At 33.6% G+C, this 13,942-nt stretch overlaps 1 protein-coding gene across 4 annotated transcripts in view; it reads left to right on the top strand.

Moving 5' to 3' along the window:
• Nucleotides 1-13,942, top strand: part of LOC135221914 (calnexin-like) — a 119,080-nt gene that overhangs the window by 62,151 nt on the left and 42,987 nt on the right. For 2 of the 4 annotated variants that reach the window (XM_064259932.1, XM_064259931.1), the window contains exons 8-10: nt 616-847; nt 1,009-1,149; nt 9,133-9,258. In XM_064259932.1, the coding sequence (XP_064116002.1) occupies nt 616-847; nt 1,009-1,149; nt 9,133-9,258 (499 nt within the window). Of the gene's footprint in view, nt 1-615; nt 848-1,008; nt 1,150-9,132; nt 9,259-10,374; nt 10,498-13,942 lie in introns of all 4 variants that reach the window. The other 2 variants (XM_064259933.1, XM_064259934.1) reach the window with 2 other exon arrangements.

Here is a 13,942-nt window from a genome sequence, read left to right as displayed (position 1 = left end):
GTTTTTTTAAATTTTAACTTAATTTTATTTTATTTTGTTTTTTATAGTCATCATTTTAAGTACCTAACTATTATTTATTATTTATTTATTATTTTTAATTAAGATGTGAATGGTGTAAAATGAATGTATGCATGTCGGATGGCTTTTGAATTTTGTAATTTCAACTGTGCTTTTTTAATTATGGTGTAAATGGTATTGAATTAGTGAATCTCTTAGTTTTAATTGCTATGTATCATTAGATGATCTTGGTTTTAATTGTTGTGTATCATTAAATATTTTTAATTGCAGTTTTAATTGATCAGTTGCATTCAAGATTTTAATTTGCATTTTTATTCTTTAATCCATTTCACTCAATCACATACCACTGCAGTGCTGAATGACCTTTACAGGTCCCAGTGCTTTGGCTATGCCCTAAATTCCACAATCAAAACTGTTATGAATGCTGGTGGACTACACATTGAGAATCTGAGGTTACCCTCAGATTCTCAATGTGTAGTCATAGCATATAGATCAGTAAGAAAGCTTTCATATTTGTAGGGTGTATGATTTTTGTAGCATTGGAGCATTCATCTATCAAGTGGGATAAATTCTAATCAGTTCTTGGATTTTTGACAGGGATGATGAGATGGATGGTGAATGGGAAGCTCCTCTGATAAATAATCCCATTTGCACTGAAGTCCCAGGATGTGGGGAATGGAAGCCTCCAATGATTGACAATCCTGACTATAAGGGTAAGTGGAGACCAGAGATGATTGATAATCCCAACTATCGTGGCAAGTGGAAACCTCGCAAGATTCACAATCCAGATTACTATGAAGACTTGGAACCTTTCAAGATGACATCCATTGTAAGCTTACTTTTATTTTGTTAAAGATTTGTTAATTATTGTAGGAGTCTGAAATATAATCGTACTACCTGTACAGTTTATAGTTGAAAATGTGTTAAATTTTGTGTGGTTATTCATGAATTTTGTAGTTTTGGTAACAAAGACTTTCTAAAATTCTACAGGATGCTGTTGGCATTGAATTGTGGTCTATGTCAGACAACATTTATTTTGACAACATCATTGTTACCGATACTGTTGCTGATGCTGTTCAATTTGCCCAGGAAACCTTTGATCTTAAAGTTATGAAAATGGAGAAGGGTCAGGTAAGATTTTGATTTTATTTTCTTTGGAAAAGGATGAGTTGCCTTGTGACTTGATTTTTTCCAGCTTTAATTATCTTTAATATAATTAATGTGGAAGGTTTTCTGTTTTTATGATGTGCTCATTGGTGGTAAAATGAATGTTTATAAGTTTCATTATTAAAAAATTGTAACAGATTTAATCCTGTTGTCAAGTAATTGCCCCAGATGCCTTAGCCTCTTAAAAAGTAAAAAGGTAGCTGATAGTTCTGCAGTTGTGTGAGTGAATCATAAGTAATATATAGTTTCATTCTTGTGTGTTCTGGGATAGTGTATAATTTTGCCACACAGTTGTCCTAGACTATCTTGGATTTTGAGACTAACTTAGTCCCTTTAATTTGGACACTATTAATAGGTTTTTTGATAGAATTCCTCACATTCAAAGACTAGTGGTGGATTTCACTAATTCTGGTTATTATTGATGTGACAAGTGATGGGCAAAGTTCACTAATTTGTGTGTGTATTTTGTTGAGATACATATAGCACTGTAAGTGCTGTTCTGGTTTTCACTTTTTCAGCAAGAAATGTTAATTATCTGTTTCAAATTACAATTTTTTTATATATTTTGTCATTAAGTCAGAATGTCATGAACTCATAGAATGTCAGTTTGGTTAGTTATTTTGTGATAGTAGTCGCTGACATGGCTTATAGATCCTCTTTGCAGGTGTTTTATAGGTGATTCACTCTTTTGCACTCTAGCCAGGGCTGAAGAAATCAGTTGTAGCCAGGCTCAGCTGCTAACTAGTCAACTTCCCAAATGGTATTCAGAATAGTTTCCTGCTATATTTTCAGGCCACAGGGACATTGGCCAAATAAAAGACTTTGTTACATGTAATATGGAAAAGTTTCTTTAAGGGTAGAAGGCCATCACTTTAATAGGCACAAAGTTTGGATGCTGTAATCCTTAAAGGGTATATACACTTTGACAGTTGCATTTTTACCCATATTTTTTGTTTTTTCCTTTTTTTGCACCAAAGGTTATACGGTATGCATATCCCAAATTCGAAGTTATGATTTTTTCTGGAGAATATCAGTTTTTACTAAATATAAATTTTTACCATAGTTCTAAAAATATTTTTATTTTAATTTATTCAGTTCATAAATTCATTGACATACATCTTAAACCAAATTCATTATAGCGCTGAGTACGCCTTTGGATTCCAGTGCATTTTTATGCCTCTTAGCTCAGGCTAGGAATTATACATATAAGGAATTATTACTGGTTTTATTAAATCTTGAATGTTCAAGTATGGGCTATATTATAAGATCTTTGCCACATAATCAGATATCTAACTGTATAAGTAAAAAATACTTATACAGTCGACCCCCGTATTTGTGTTCTCGAGATTCGCAGACCCACCCATTCGCAGATTTCTCTTTGGACCACGTCTACTCATTATTAGTGGTAATTTTTATTGAGAAATATTCACAAATTACTAATATTTTTGTATTATTTTCGTGACTACAAGCACTTTTTTTTTGATAAAATTATTATAGTATTCAGTTATAAGCCTTTTTAGAAGGTTTTTATTGTTTGAACTATCTAAATAGGCAGTTGTCAGCAATTTTGATTATACCTTAGCAATTGTGGGCATGGGGAGCCAGTGATGAAGGTGTGCTGTGATTGGGGTTAGTGTTTGGGCAACCATCTTAGCTTCTTTTTTTCAGTTTCATGGATTTACAGTATTTCATTTTGAAGCTTCTGTCAGCTTTGATCACTTACCCATTATACCAGCCACATCAACATAAGGGTAGTTAGTTAAAGGAATGCATATTAAGCAAATTAGTTTATTGGATTCTAAGTGGAAAATACTTTTGCCCAATAAACAGGTAATACAGTCTACCAAAATCATGATTCCAAATGAATTGTTTATTAACCCTCTTGCGCCGATTGGACGTATTAAACGTCGAGTCAAAATGCCTCCTGTATGCCTATTGGACGTATCATACGTTGACTCAAAAATGTTTTTTTTTAAATTCGCGGAAAAATACTTATAGGCCTACCAGCCGAAAACTTTTGAATCTCGTGCCTTGGGGGATGCTGGGAGTTCACGGATCAAGGCGTTGCTTTGTTTACAATCGTTACGCAGGCGCGCAAGCGCGAATTTCTTTCTTATCGCACTAAAAAGTATCAGTGACACATCTCAGAAATTATTTCGTCCCTTTGACATAATTTTTGCACCATTTTAAATTATCCGATACATGGAGTATTATATATGAAAATGTGTGCAATTTCATGTAGAATTCAACAAAAAAATACTCATGATTGTAGCTTTTATCAGTTTTGAAATATTTTCTATAAATAACGATAAGTGCAAAGATTTCAACCTTCGGTCAACTTTGACTCTACCGAAATGGTCGAGAAACGCAATTGTAAGCTAAAACTCTTATATTCTAGTAATATTCAATCATTTGCCTTCATTTTGCAACAAATTGGACGTCTCTAGCACAATATTTCGATTTTTGGTGAATTTATGAAAAAACTTTTTCCTTACGTTCGCGCGATAACTCTTCCGATAAATTTTTTCGTGCGATTGTCCTAATGTTTGCACCATTTTAAATTTGCCTTTACATAAAGTTTTATATATGGAAATGTGTGCAATTTCATGCACAATACAACTAAATACAACCCATGGTTGTAGCTTTTATCAGTTTCGAAATATTTCCATATAAATAACGTTAAGTGCAAAAATTTCAACTTTCGGTCAACTGTGACTCTACCGAAATGGTCAAAAAACGAATTGTAAGCTAAAACTCTTATATTCTAGTAATATTCAATCATTTACCTTCATTTTGCAACGAATTGGAAGTCTCTAGCACAATATTTCGATTTATGGTGAATTTATGAAAAAAAAAAACATTTTCCTTACGCCCGCGCGGTAACTCTTCCAAAAAAATCAGAATTTTTTTCGTGCGATTGTCAAAATGTTTGCACCATTTAAAATTAGCTGTTACATAAAGTTTTATATATGAAAATGTGCACAATTTCATGTAGAATATAACTAAAAATGATTGAAGGTTGTAGCTTTTCTCTTTTTTCGAAATATTTGCATATAAATCACGATAAATAGAAAAAAAACCACGCTCGGTCAAATTTGACTCTACCGAAATAGTTGAAAAACGAAATTGTAAGCTAAAACTCTTACAATCTAGTAATATACAGTCATTTATCTTCATTTTGAAACAAATTCAAAGTGTCTAACACAATATTTAGAATTATGGTGAATTTAAAAAAAAAAACTTTCTTTCCCCCTGCGCGCCGATTCGCGGCCGAAAATCTCCGAAATGCGGACGTCACATTATCCTAATATTTGCTCCTTTTCATATTAGCCGTTTTATAGAGTTCCTTATATGAAAATGTGCGCAAAATCATGAAGAATACAACAATAAATAATTAAAGGTTGCAGCTTTTCTCATTTCCGGAATATTTGCCTATAAATAAATATATATAAAAATTTTGACATTCGGTCAACTTTAACTCGTCCGAAATGGTCAAAATCTGCAATTCTAATCTAAAACTATTACGGTATTGTAATATTCAATCATTTTTCTTAATTTTGAAACAAATTGGAAGTCTCTAGAACAATATTTTGATTTACGGTGAATTTTTGAAAAAAACATTTTTTTATGTTCGCGCGTTACAAATTCGTGCATCATTTTGTGATAATATTTTTCCGGTGTTGCTTTTATCTTTTTACAATGTATTTTATATCAAAATGATTGCAATTTAGTGTACAATACAACGAAAAAGAAAGTAACTCGTTAGCTTTAACCGTTTTTCGCACAGCGCGATTTGAATACAATTATGGATGATTTTTTTTTTTTTCGCTACCATATTTCGCATCATTTACATATGATAATGATTTTTTTTCATTTCTGATGGTTGCATACTAAACTTCAGGCACTGACAAAAAAAGGAGCCAAAAATGAACTCTTAATCTTCAAAAGTAAGCGCGCTGTGATTTTTTGAAAAAATTATTTTTTCTGCTTCCTCGCTCACTCCAAACCCGCCTCGGCATACGGGAGAGGTTTTGATTTTTAGGGCTTCGGCGTAAGAGGGTTAATTTTCATGAGTTCACATATGTTGTTTGATCTTTAATTTCTTTTTTTATTGGTTGGAAATACTATTCAAGTATCATGCCTTTTGGTTAGTGAAATGTTAGGGATAATATGTCTTGGCCAAGCAGAATGGAGTTGATAAGGAAAAATGCTAATGTTCTTTGTTGGCAGCTGGCATTTTAATTTTTATATGAATTTCATAAAATTTTGGTTTTATACTTCAATTGAAATTTTTTTTTATAACCAGTGGAAGTACACTTTCAAGCAAATTGGGCTCTGGATGGAAAATACTCCTTGGTTTTGGCCTGCCTATACCCTGTTTTGTTTGTCACCAGCTATTGGGTTTTTCATCTTTTTGACTTGGTGGTGGCATCAGCCCGTAGAGGATGAGGTCAGATGTAATTCAGAGCAGAGAGGCACTTTAGTGTTGAATTTTAGAAAGCACAATAACTTCTTATTGATGTAAAATATTTTACTCAGCAAATTTTGAGATTTGCTTTCGTTTGTAGGTTGTGGTAAATAGTGATACATATCCCACAAAAATTTTTAGATTTGCTTTCATCGTTGGTGATAGTGGCATATTTAGTATCAAAAGTTATGATAGTTACATTTTCATGCTGTTTGTTTTTACTTATCATAGCATTTATGCTGTTTAATTCTTTCATTAATGTCACATGCAAACCTTAATATTATAAAAGTAAATCTTGAAAAGTTGTGCATCCTAGGTAAGAAAACTGATGTAGTTACTGGCATAACACTACAAAGATACAAACCTTCACAATGATAGTTTTTAACGGATTCCTGAAAGCCACATTCAGTTTCAAACAATTTCTACAGAAAGAAATCCTATGTAATTCCAGGACTAGAATGAATGCCATCATCACTCAAGAGGTATACTTTGCTTTGTATGGCATACCATAAACATTGTTTCTACCTTCCATTGCATCATTTTTAAAAACATCTCAATTTCATACATTCTTTTTGGTCTCTTCGTGCTTGTTGGTAAATGGCTTTCAACTTTCTCTTGCCCACATTTTTTCCTTGAATTTCAGAATGTCACTTTAGGTGGTGAGAATAATCATGAGAAAGTAACTTGGGCAAACAGTTTTTTTTTTTTTTTTTTTTTTTTTTTTGTTTTTTTTTTTTTTTTTTTTTTTTTTTTTTTTTTTTTTGTCACCAGACTAAACATCTGCGTGGCAACACCTTTGTGGAAGAAATGTAGAGGCTTAAAATTATCTTCAATAGCAAGAAAATCCCATTAAAGAAAGTAATTGTTCAAAGGATGATTTTTACCATAGTTGACTAAAGGTCAGATATGTATAAATAATTTTAAGTAATTTTGACACATCTTAGAATTGGTCACTCTTTTTACCCGTGGGTAATTGATGGATAGCCTAAATGATCCAAATCTTGTATATAGACAGCAGAATAACCCTACATGATCCAAATCTTGTATATAGACAGCAGAATAACCCTAACAGTTGAACATTTTTTGTGTGAATGTCAAGATTTGGAAAAAAGTGAAATTTTGTCAGTCTCCATTAAACCTATTGTAAAATTTTTAAGAAACTGTAATTGGATAAATAAAGTCTAAACTTTAATATTAATATAGACAAATCACATTAATAAAGACAAATCCTTTAAGCTAACCTTGTGAAAGCTAAAGTCCGCTTAGTGGTCTTGTTAAACTATTTGTTAATGATAATTCCTCAAGTCATAATCATGCAGTAATGTAAATGTGTGTTTTTATATGAAACTGCTTATAATAAGATATACTGTGCAGTGGATGCACAATTCATGTTCTGCTTGTTAAACCTGAAATCAGGCTATTTAGTGAGCTTGGCAGACCAGCTGCCTGGATTTTACTCAATTTTATTCACACACTTTATCTTGGTAAATTGAATGGTTAAATCAGATTTTAAGTGTGCAAGTCCAAAACTAATGTGCATTGTATGCTGCTGTATGTTGGTGTTTTCATTTGATAGTACAATCTCTACACTTATTTTATGAAAGGCATATAAAAGACATAAAAATGTGTGCAAGTATTATTATTATAAATTTTCGAATGTCAGAAGAGGCTATTAGGAAGTCAATTATTACTAATGTGAAAAGACTGATTATTTTTCATTGCTCTTGTTTAGTGCTAATGCTGATTAGTGTATTTTCTGGAGGAAATGAATAGTATACGGTTTCCTTCTAGAGACTGTTAGGGTTGTGGTTGTTTTAGGAACCATACACATATACCTTATATACTCGTGTAACATGTGATCTGGCATATCAGGCAACCCCCTAATTTTCACCCTTCAAAAATTATTTTATGTATCTCGCGTATCATGCGAGTTAAATTTATGAGACCAGGTACCAATCACCTAACCTCTTTTCCTCCTCTTTATCTATTCCATACTTAGTTAGGCTAACACCTTTTCCTCTATCTCTTTATCTATCCCATCTTCTACATAAGTTTAAAAAAGTAAAAGAGAATGCCAAAAGTATCGTTAGTAATATTATACTTGTTGTGTAAATGCATACAGCCAGAAACGGCTGATTTGCTATGAACAACCGAATCCAATAATAACAGCATTTTTGCTTGCATTTCAACCATTGTACGATATTAAAAAATTTACCGTAGTTATGTTACAAATGACCGTAAGGAGAATATGACTGATATATTTTTTCATTACTACACCCTTACTCGCTATGGAAAAAAGATCGGCAAAGGCGTATTATGGTAAATTTAAGCTGTAAGTTCTAGCTTAAGCTGAGGAAAGAATGTTGATCTGCTAACGATATTATCGTGCATCAGCAGCGTGGATGAAACACTCGCAAACTTCGGTATACTACCATCAAACTCAAGTGTAAACAAATTTTGAGAGAAACTTGTTTTAATCAAACTATTGGGCATGAAAGAACAATTTCACTGTTTTTACTCCAATTGAAGATAAATACATAAAGCTCATAGTATTCTAATGAGATAAAGTGAAAATATCGAATGGAATCTGTTGATTTTTGTTTATGCAATATATGCCCTCAGCGTCATCTACTAAAGAAATAAAAAAAAAATAATTTAGTTCACAAACATTACGTATTTAAGTGATATTTCGACTTGAAAACACTTCATATAGCTTAAAATAACCTTGTCCCATATAAATAGAGTATCTTGAGGTTCTTTTGCGCTAACTAGAAACAAGAAAGTCGCTCTTGATTTGAGTTTAATACAGCAAAACAAACTTACCTCGCAATCGCCCTCAGCTGATTTCCAAACCAAAACATTTATTGCTATGTTTGCATTTTTTTTTATTATAATACAAACAAATAGTAATATGAAAATGAATATAATATTATTGGATGCAGTGAAGTAAAGCATAACTTTTTAAAAGATCCCTGAAAAAGATGCATATTCATTATGTATTACATACTTTTAAACATATCGCGTGTATGATGCGACCCCCTTAAAATTAGCTCCAAATTAAGATTTTCAGAAGTTGCATGATGCGTGAGTATATACAGTAATTTTGTGTTAGTTGTGTTTGCACCAACAAGTTTGGGGATGAATGAGGATACTATGTACACAAAAGAACATGGCAGTTATGGTGTGCTGTAACTTGATTTTAGATACTTCATTGGAAGGAAAGGGTCAACTTGAACACAATTACATTTCCTTGAGTGGAAAATATTTATGTTTTTCCCTTTGTAGACATCTTGTTAACATTTACCTTCATTCATTATTTTACTTTCATTATTTTAACATTGGTAATATGTAGTTGTGGTACTGTATGTATTTCATTATAGATCATTTGCCTTGGTCAAGTTTTTTTTCCAGGTATTTTCTTTTGTAAATCCAAGCATAAGTAATTTGAATATGCCCATGTGTATTTAATTGCCTTATAGCACACTATGTGGGGAAAGATTTTGAAGTTCACCAATTACAAGCCTGGGTACTATGCACTCTACCTAACATACCTTATGGTGCCAGTTTCAGCAATCCTTTATTGCCTTGGCAAGAGGGTTTATCAGGTACATACATAGTACACTTTTTATGTAAGTTAATCTTGAAACTATACATTGTGTACTGTATGCAGTTTATCCTAGCAGCTTCAGAATCCTGTAATGAAGGAAAGTTGAGAACAAATTTATTTTGATTTTTAATTGTGGTGCTTGTACCAAAAGTACTAAGTAGGCTACTATATTTCTCCATTATATCTTTTATGTCCATAATTTCTTTATAAATTCACTACTTGTTTCTGCTTTATACATAGTGTGCTGGCATTGTGTTCTGCTTACTATTTTGAAGTAAGATTTCAAAATGCAGATTGATCAAGGCTATTGTTGTTCTTTGACGTTTATTCTAGTGCTACATTGCTTAAATTTGAAAATGTGTCTTTTACTTCAGACAGTTTCTCGCAAAATTATATGGCAGTAAGTTACTCTAGCCAGTTAAAACAGCAACTTAATTTCGTGAATTTTAGTTTGCTGCTGTTGAAGTAATTTTTGACCATATATTTAGAGCCAGAGGAGAAAAATATGGATGTCATAACTAGGAAATATATTTAGGTTTTTCAGATTACCCTTCACTCAAGACCTGCATTTTAACAAGACACTTTTTTTTCTTCTTCTTCTTAATATGCATGAAGTGTTCCTGAATTTAGAGTTAATAAGAAAGTTTACATGCTTTCTCATGTTTAATTCTACAAGTTAACTGTGAAAGTATTGGTATTGGAGAATTTAGAAGGTCATGTGTGTGTGTATCACATTCGCTTGACCTTTCAACTATAAGAAGGATGAACATGTTTTATGGGTTTGGAATTGGATGCAATATTTACATGTTTTTTCTTATATGAGTAGATAGAATATAAAATCCATTCTTATATTTAGTTGTGTAATTTTTGTATTTGTAATTTGTAATTTTGTATTTGAAATTTCTGACTTTTAAACTAAAAGTCAGAAATTTCAAAGTTAAAATGTAGCTGTCAATTAATAGTGTGCCATTCTCAGCTTTGAGAGTGGAAAATGTAACTTTGTATGGCTTTTAGGCATTGGGAAGGAGATAGGAGGATATTGCTTTGAAAAGTTTTTAAAAATTATGTTAATGTACATTTAAGGTTAAATGACTCTTAATATTTTAAATTCTAGGGTGGTCTTATTCAGCGTATAATCAGCTACTCCAATAAGCATCCCTGGCTGTATGCAGTTTACACCCTATTAGTTGCCATTCCTGTAGTTTTGATATTTGCTTGCTGTTGTGCCGAATCTAAGGTAAAGTTTTCATGCCTTTCTTTTCTCCCTCTTCAAATCAGGTGAGTACTTGTAATTGAATATAGAAGTTTCTATTCAGTTGAAATGATTAGGCAGTGCATAATCTATTGTTAAGAGTCTTTTCTGTTTTATATTTGTGGTTGTAAATTAGTTCTTTGCTGTACAAACAAAATAAGTCTAAATATATGCATAGTATTGCTATTTTTATTCAAGCACTATTGACTGCCATCAAAAGAAATTTCCAGTTTTTGTCAAATATTAATAATTTCAGTAACTAAATTAGTGATAGTAAATTAGTTCACCTAGCATCAAACTAGGAAATATCAATACTGTACAGTAATTGTAAAGCCTTGAAGTTAAGTCCCAAATATACCTTCTTGTTCATTTATAGTATTGATAATGGAATCCAGTTCTCTGTTATGATTTTGTCACTTGTTAGATGAACACTGAAGTTACTAATAGGAGTACACTTCATAAAGAATGATGTCATATTGTCTATATACTGTAGTTAGAATATTACTTATACATATACTTAGTAAAAAAAATATATGAATATTACATACACATAGTAAAAAAATATATGAAAACTATTTTGCTGATATTGAGAATTGTTTGCCAGCATAGCAATTTTGATAATGGTAGTGTGAACCATGAAAAAAGATAATTACAAATATAACACGGAATGAAGGTTGATAATTGGTTCTGAGTTTTGTAATGAAATTGTTCAACAGCCATGTTATTCAATCAAAATCAAATGAGATGGTAGAAGATGAGTAAGGGAAGGATGCACTAAAACAGGGGTTCTTAGCCTTTTGATGGCTCCAGAACCCAATGATTTTCCCAATTATGGTTCCATATCCCCTTTGCTTCTTAAGTCTTATTTGTTGACAATATAACTTAATATATACTTAGTTTAGTACTTACTTTAGGTATGAATAGCTAGGAATAGAACATAAAAGAATATGAAAAGCATTTATAGTTTTATATAGTTTTTTACAAAATGTACCCATTTATACATTGACATGCTAAAATCAAATATATACAAATATCCCGAGATCAAGTCCCAAACCTCCAACAGGTATGTATGGATATCCTCAGTTAGGAACCCCTGCACTAAAAGATGAGAAGAGGAATGATGAAAGTCAGTAGACATCTATCTCAAAATGGGAGGAGAGGGAAAATTGGTTGGGAAGCAAGGCTTGTCAACAGGTCGCTTGTCAAGTGTTGAGAATTTGAAGACTTACTGTCCTTGTATATGGGAAAAGAGTAGAGCCAGTGGGAAATGGTAGATGTAGAAAATGAAAATGGTAATGCAAGGTAATCGTAATGGGAACTCCGCAAATGGCAATACATTACTGTCGTACCCAGTTTTAAGGGAAAGAGCTTCCAATGGGCTTTAACCCCCATAGTCCGGGCTGATTTACACTAATGCATACACCCATGACCAAGCTAAATTTAAGGATGGCCAATTTTAAAGAAAAACTAAAAGAAAAATCATCAATGGAAAGAGGAAGATATGTATATTCATATGGTATAAGAAAAAAATTATATAAAAATATCTGTACCTTCCATGGGAAGTTGTGAGTGAATATTTCCTACTCCTTGTGGGCCTCTTTTCCCTATGACATTTGTAAAACATACACTAATTTTGTATATTAGACTTACCCAGTACATAATTATATAGCTATAGTTTCCAACGTTCGGCAGCCTAATTTAAATTTCGCGGGTAGCGCTTTGATTGTTTAGTGTAGACATAACAGTGCCGTCCCCCAACAGCAATACTAGGAACAACTTGGCAAAGCACTCCATTCTTTTTCCTGCCGTGCTTGACTAAACATCGATTGCTTACAGCAGCTTGTTCTTATTTTCCAGTTATATATCACCAGATTTCGGTGGTTACACAACCACATTCGTTTCCTTCGAGCAGGATGAGTCTTTTCCTTTGTTTGTTTTATTCAGATTATCATCAAGCCAAATATTTGTATTCTCCGGCAATAGTCCTTGAATGTAACTCCATTCAATTAGGCCTAATACATTAGCATTTAAGCTTTACTTACCGGGCTTATGCTATGCAGAAGTCGTCGGGTAAAAATTGCCTTAAGTAATCATGATTTTACATCATTTCTTCAGGCCAAGCTTTTGTTTAGATTTTTTTTATCGGCCATTAGTCATTAGCCTGACACTGGTAAATAATTACCTTAAAATAATTCTCGAATGGTATTCTATTCTTGTATCTAAGGTAGTTGCCCCCCTGGTCAAACCTGTAGCTTTTCCCAGGTATCGGCAGACAGCCATTGAAAAGACGTCTTGTTGGATGGGTAGTGAGGAGGGTCTCCTCCTCCCCCCCCCCCCCCTGGTCGAACCTGTTGTGAGTTTAAGAAATTTCGACTGAATGCTGTTGAACAGGCTTATCTAAGTGTACAGTTGTATCCTATTCCAGTGGTTAGTCACCCAACAGATCGTGTCGATGACGTGAACCTTTGGTGTCTCAACCTCTGAAGAGGTATTGTTCAGCCTTGTACCCTTGCCGTCATGTTTGTCCAACTCCTCAATGTCGATGTTGGATTCGAAACTCGGCTGAGTTGACTCACAATCGATGTTCGAGACTCAATTGATGTTCGACTCACGACTCAGTTGATATGACTCTCAGTCGATTTTCAACTCATGATTTGGCTGATTCGACTCGCGACTTTGCTGTTCCGACTCTCAGTCGATTTCCGACTCACGACTCTGCTGATGCAACTCGCAATCGATGTTCAACTCGCAACTCGACAATTCGACTCTCAGTTGATTTTCGACTCGAGACTCAGGTGATTCAACTGAAGGGAGTCCGATGGGGGTTATTTCCCCTCTGTCGAACTTGTCATACTTTATTAGGTTTCAACTGAATGGCACTGGAAAAGCGTTTAGCGAGTGGTGCTCAGTAGGCATCAGATTAAAGGACGGTCACTTACTTTACCTAATTAGTATATTGAACGCCCTGTGCTAACGCCTAGACGTTGGAAGCATCGTAAGCGAATATTTGCTTCCAATAGCATAGACGTTCGCAGCTAGGTGTGTTGACTGGCTCGCCTTCACAATGCTCTTAAAGGTGGAGACACAGACTTGTCCGCTGTAGAGGAAGTGAATTAGAATTTTGCTCCTGTGCTTGTATATTTGAGCCTTCTCAAATACTTTTGTCAGATGCTCATCAGAGTAGTACAGATTCTCACAATGAGCACCAGGTATTAGCGCCTAGCCGCTTGAATCTCGTATCCGGCGTTTTTTGTTGAGCGTCATTCCCTGTACAGGTGCTCTGTGCCATATGAGGCATCCATTCCCTTGCTTTAGCTCACTCGGAGTTTTCCACGCCTGACCTGGCACCAGTTTTTGGAAGTCTGGCGTTGCCTGTTACATGCCCGAAGACACAGTCTCCTCATTCATCTTCTTTGACACCAGGGATCTT

The sequence above is a fragment of the Macrobrachium nipponense genome, chromosome 3 (genome assembly GCF_015104395.2).
Source record: "Macrobrachium nipponense isolate FS-2020 chromosome 3, ASM1510439v2, whole genome shotgun sequence".
NCBI lineage: Eukaryota > Metazoa > Arthropoda > Malacostraca > Decapoda > Palaemonidae > Macrobrachium > Macrobrachium nipponense.
Note: the sequence above shows the minus strand (reverse complement) of the source record. Positions and strands in the feature narration are given on the sequence as shown.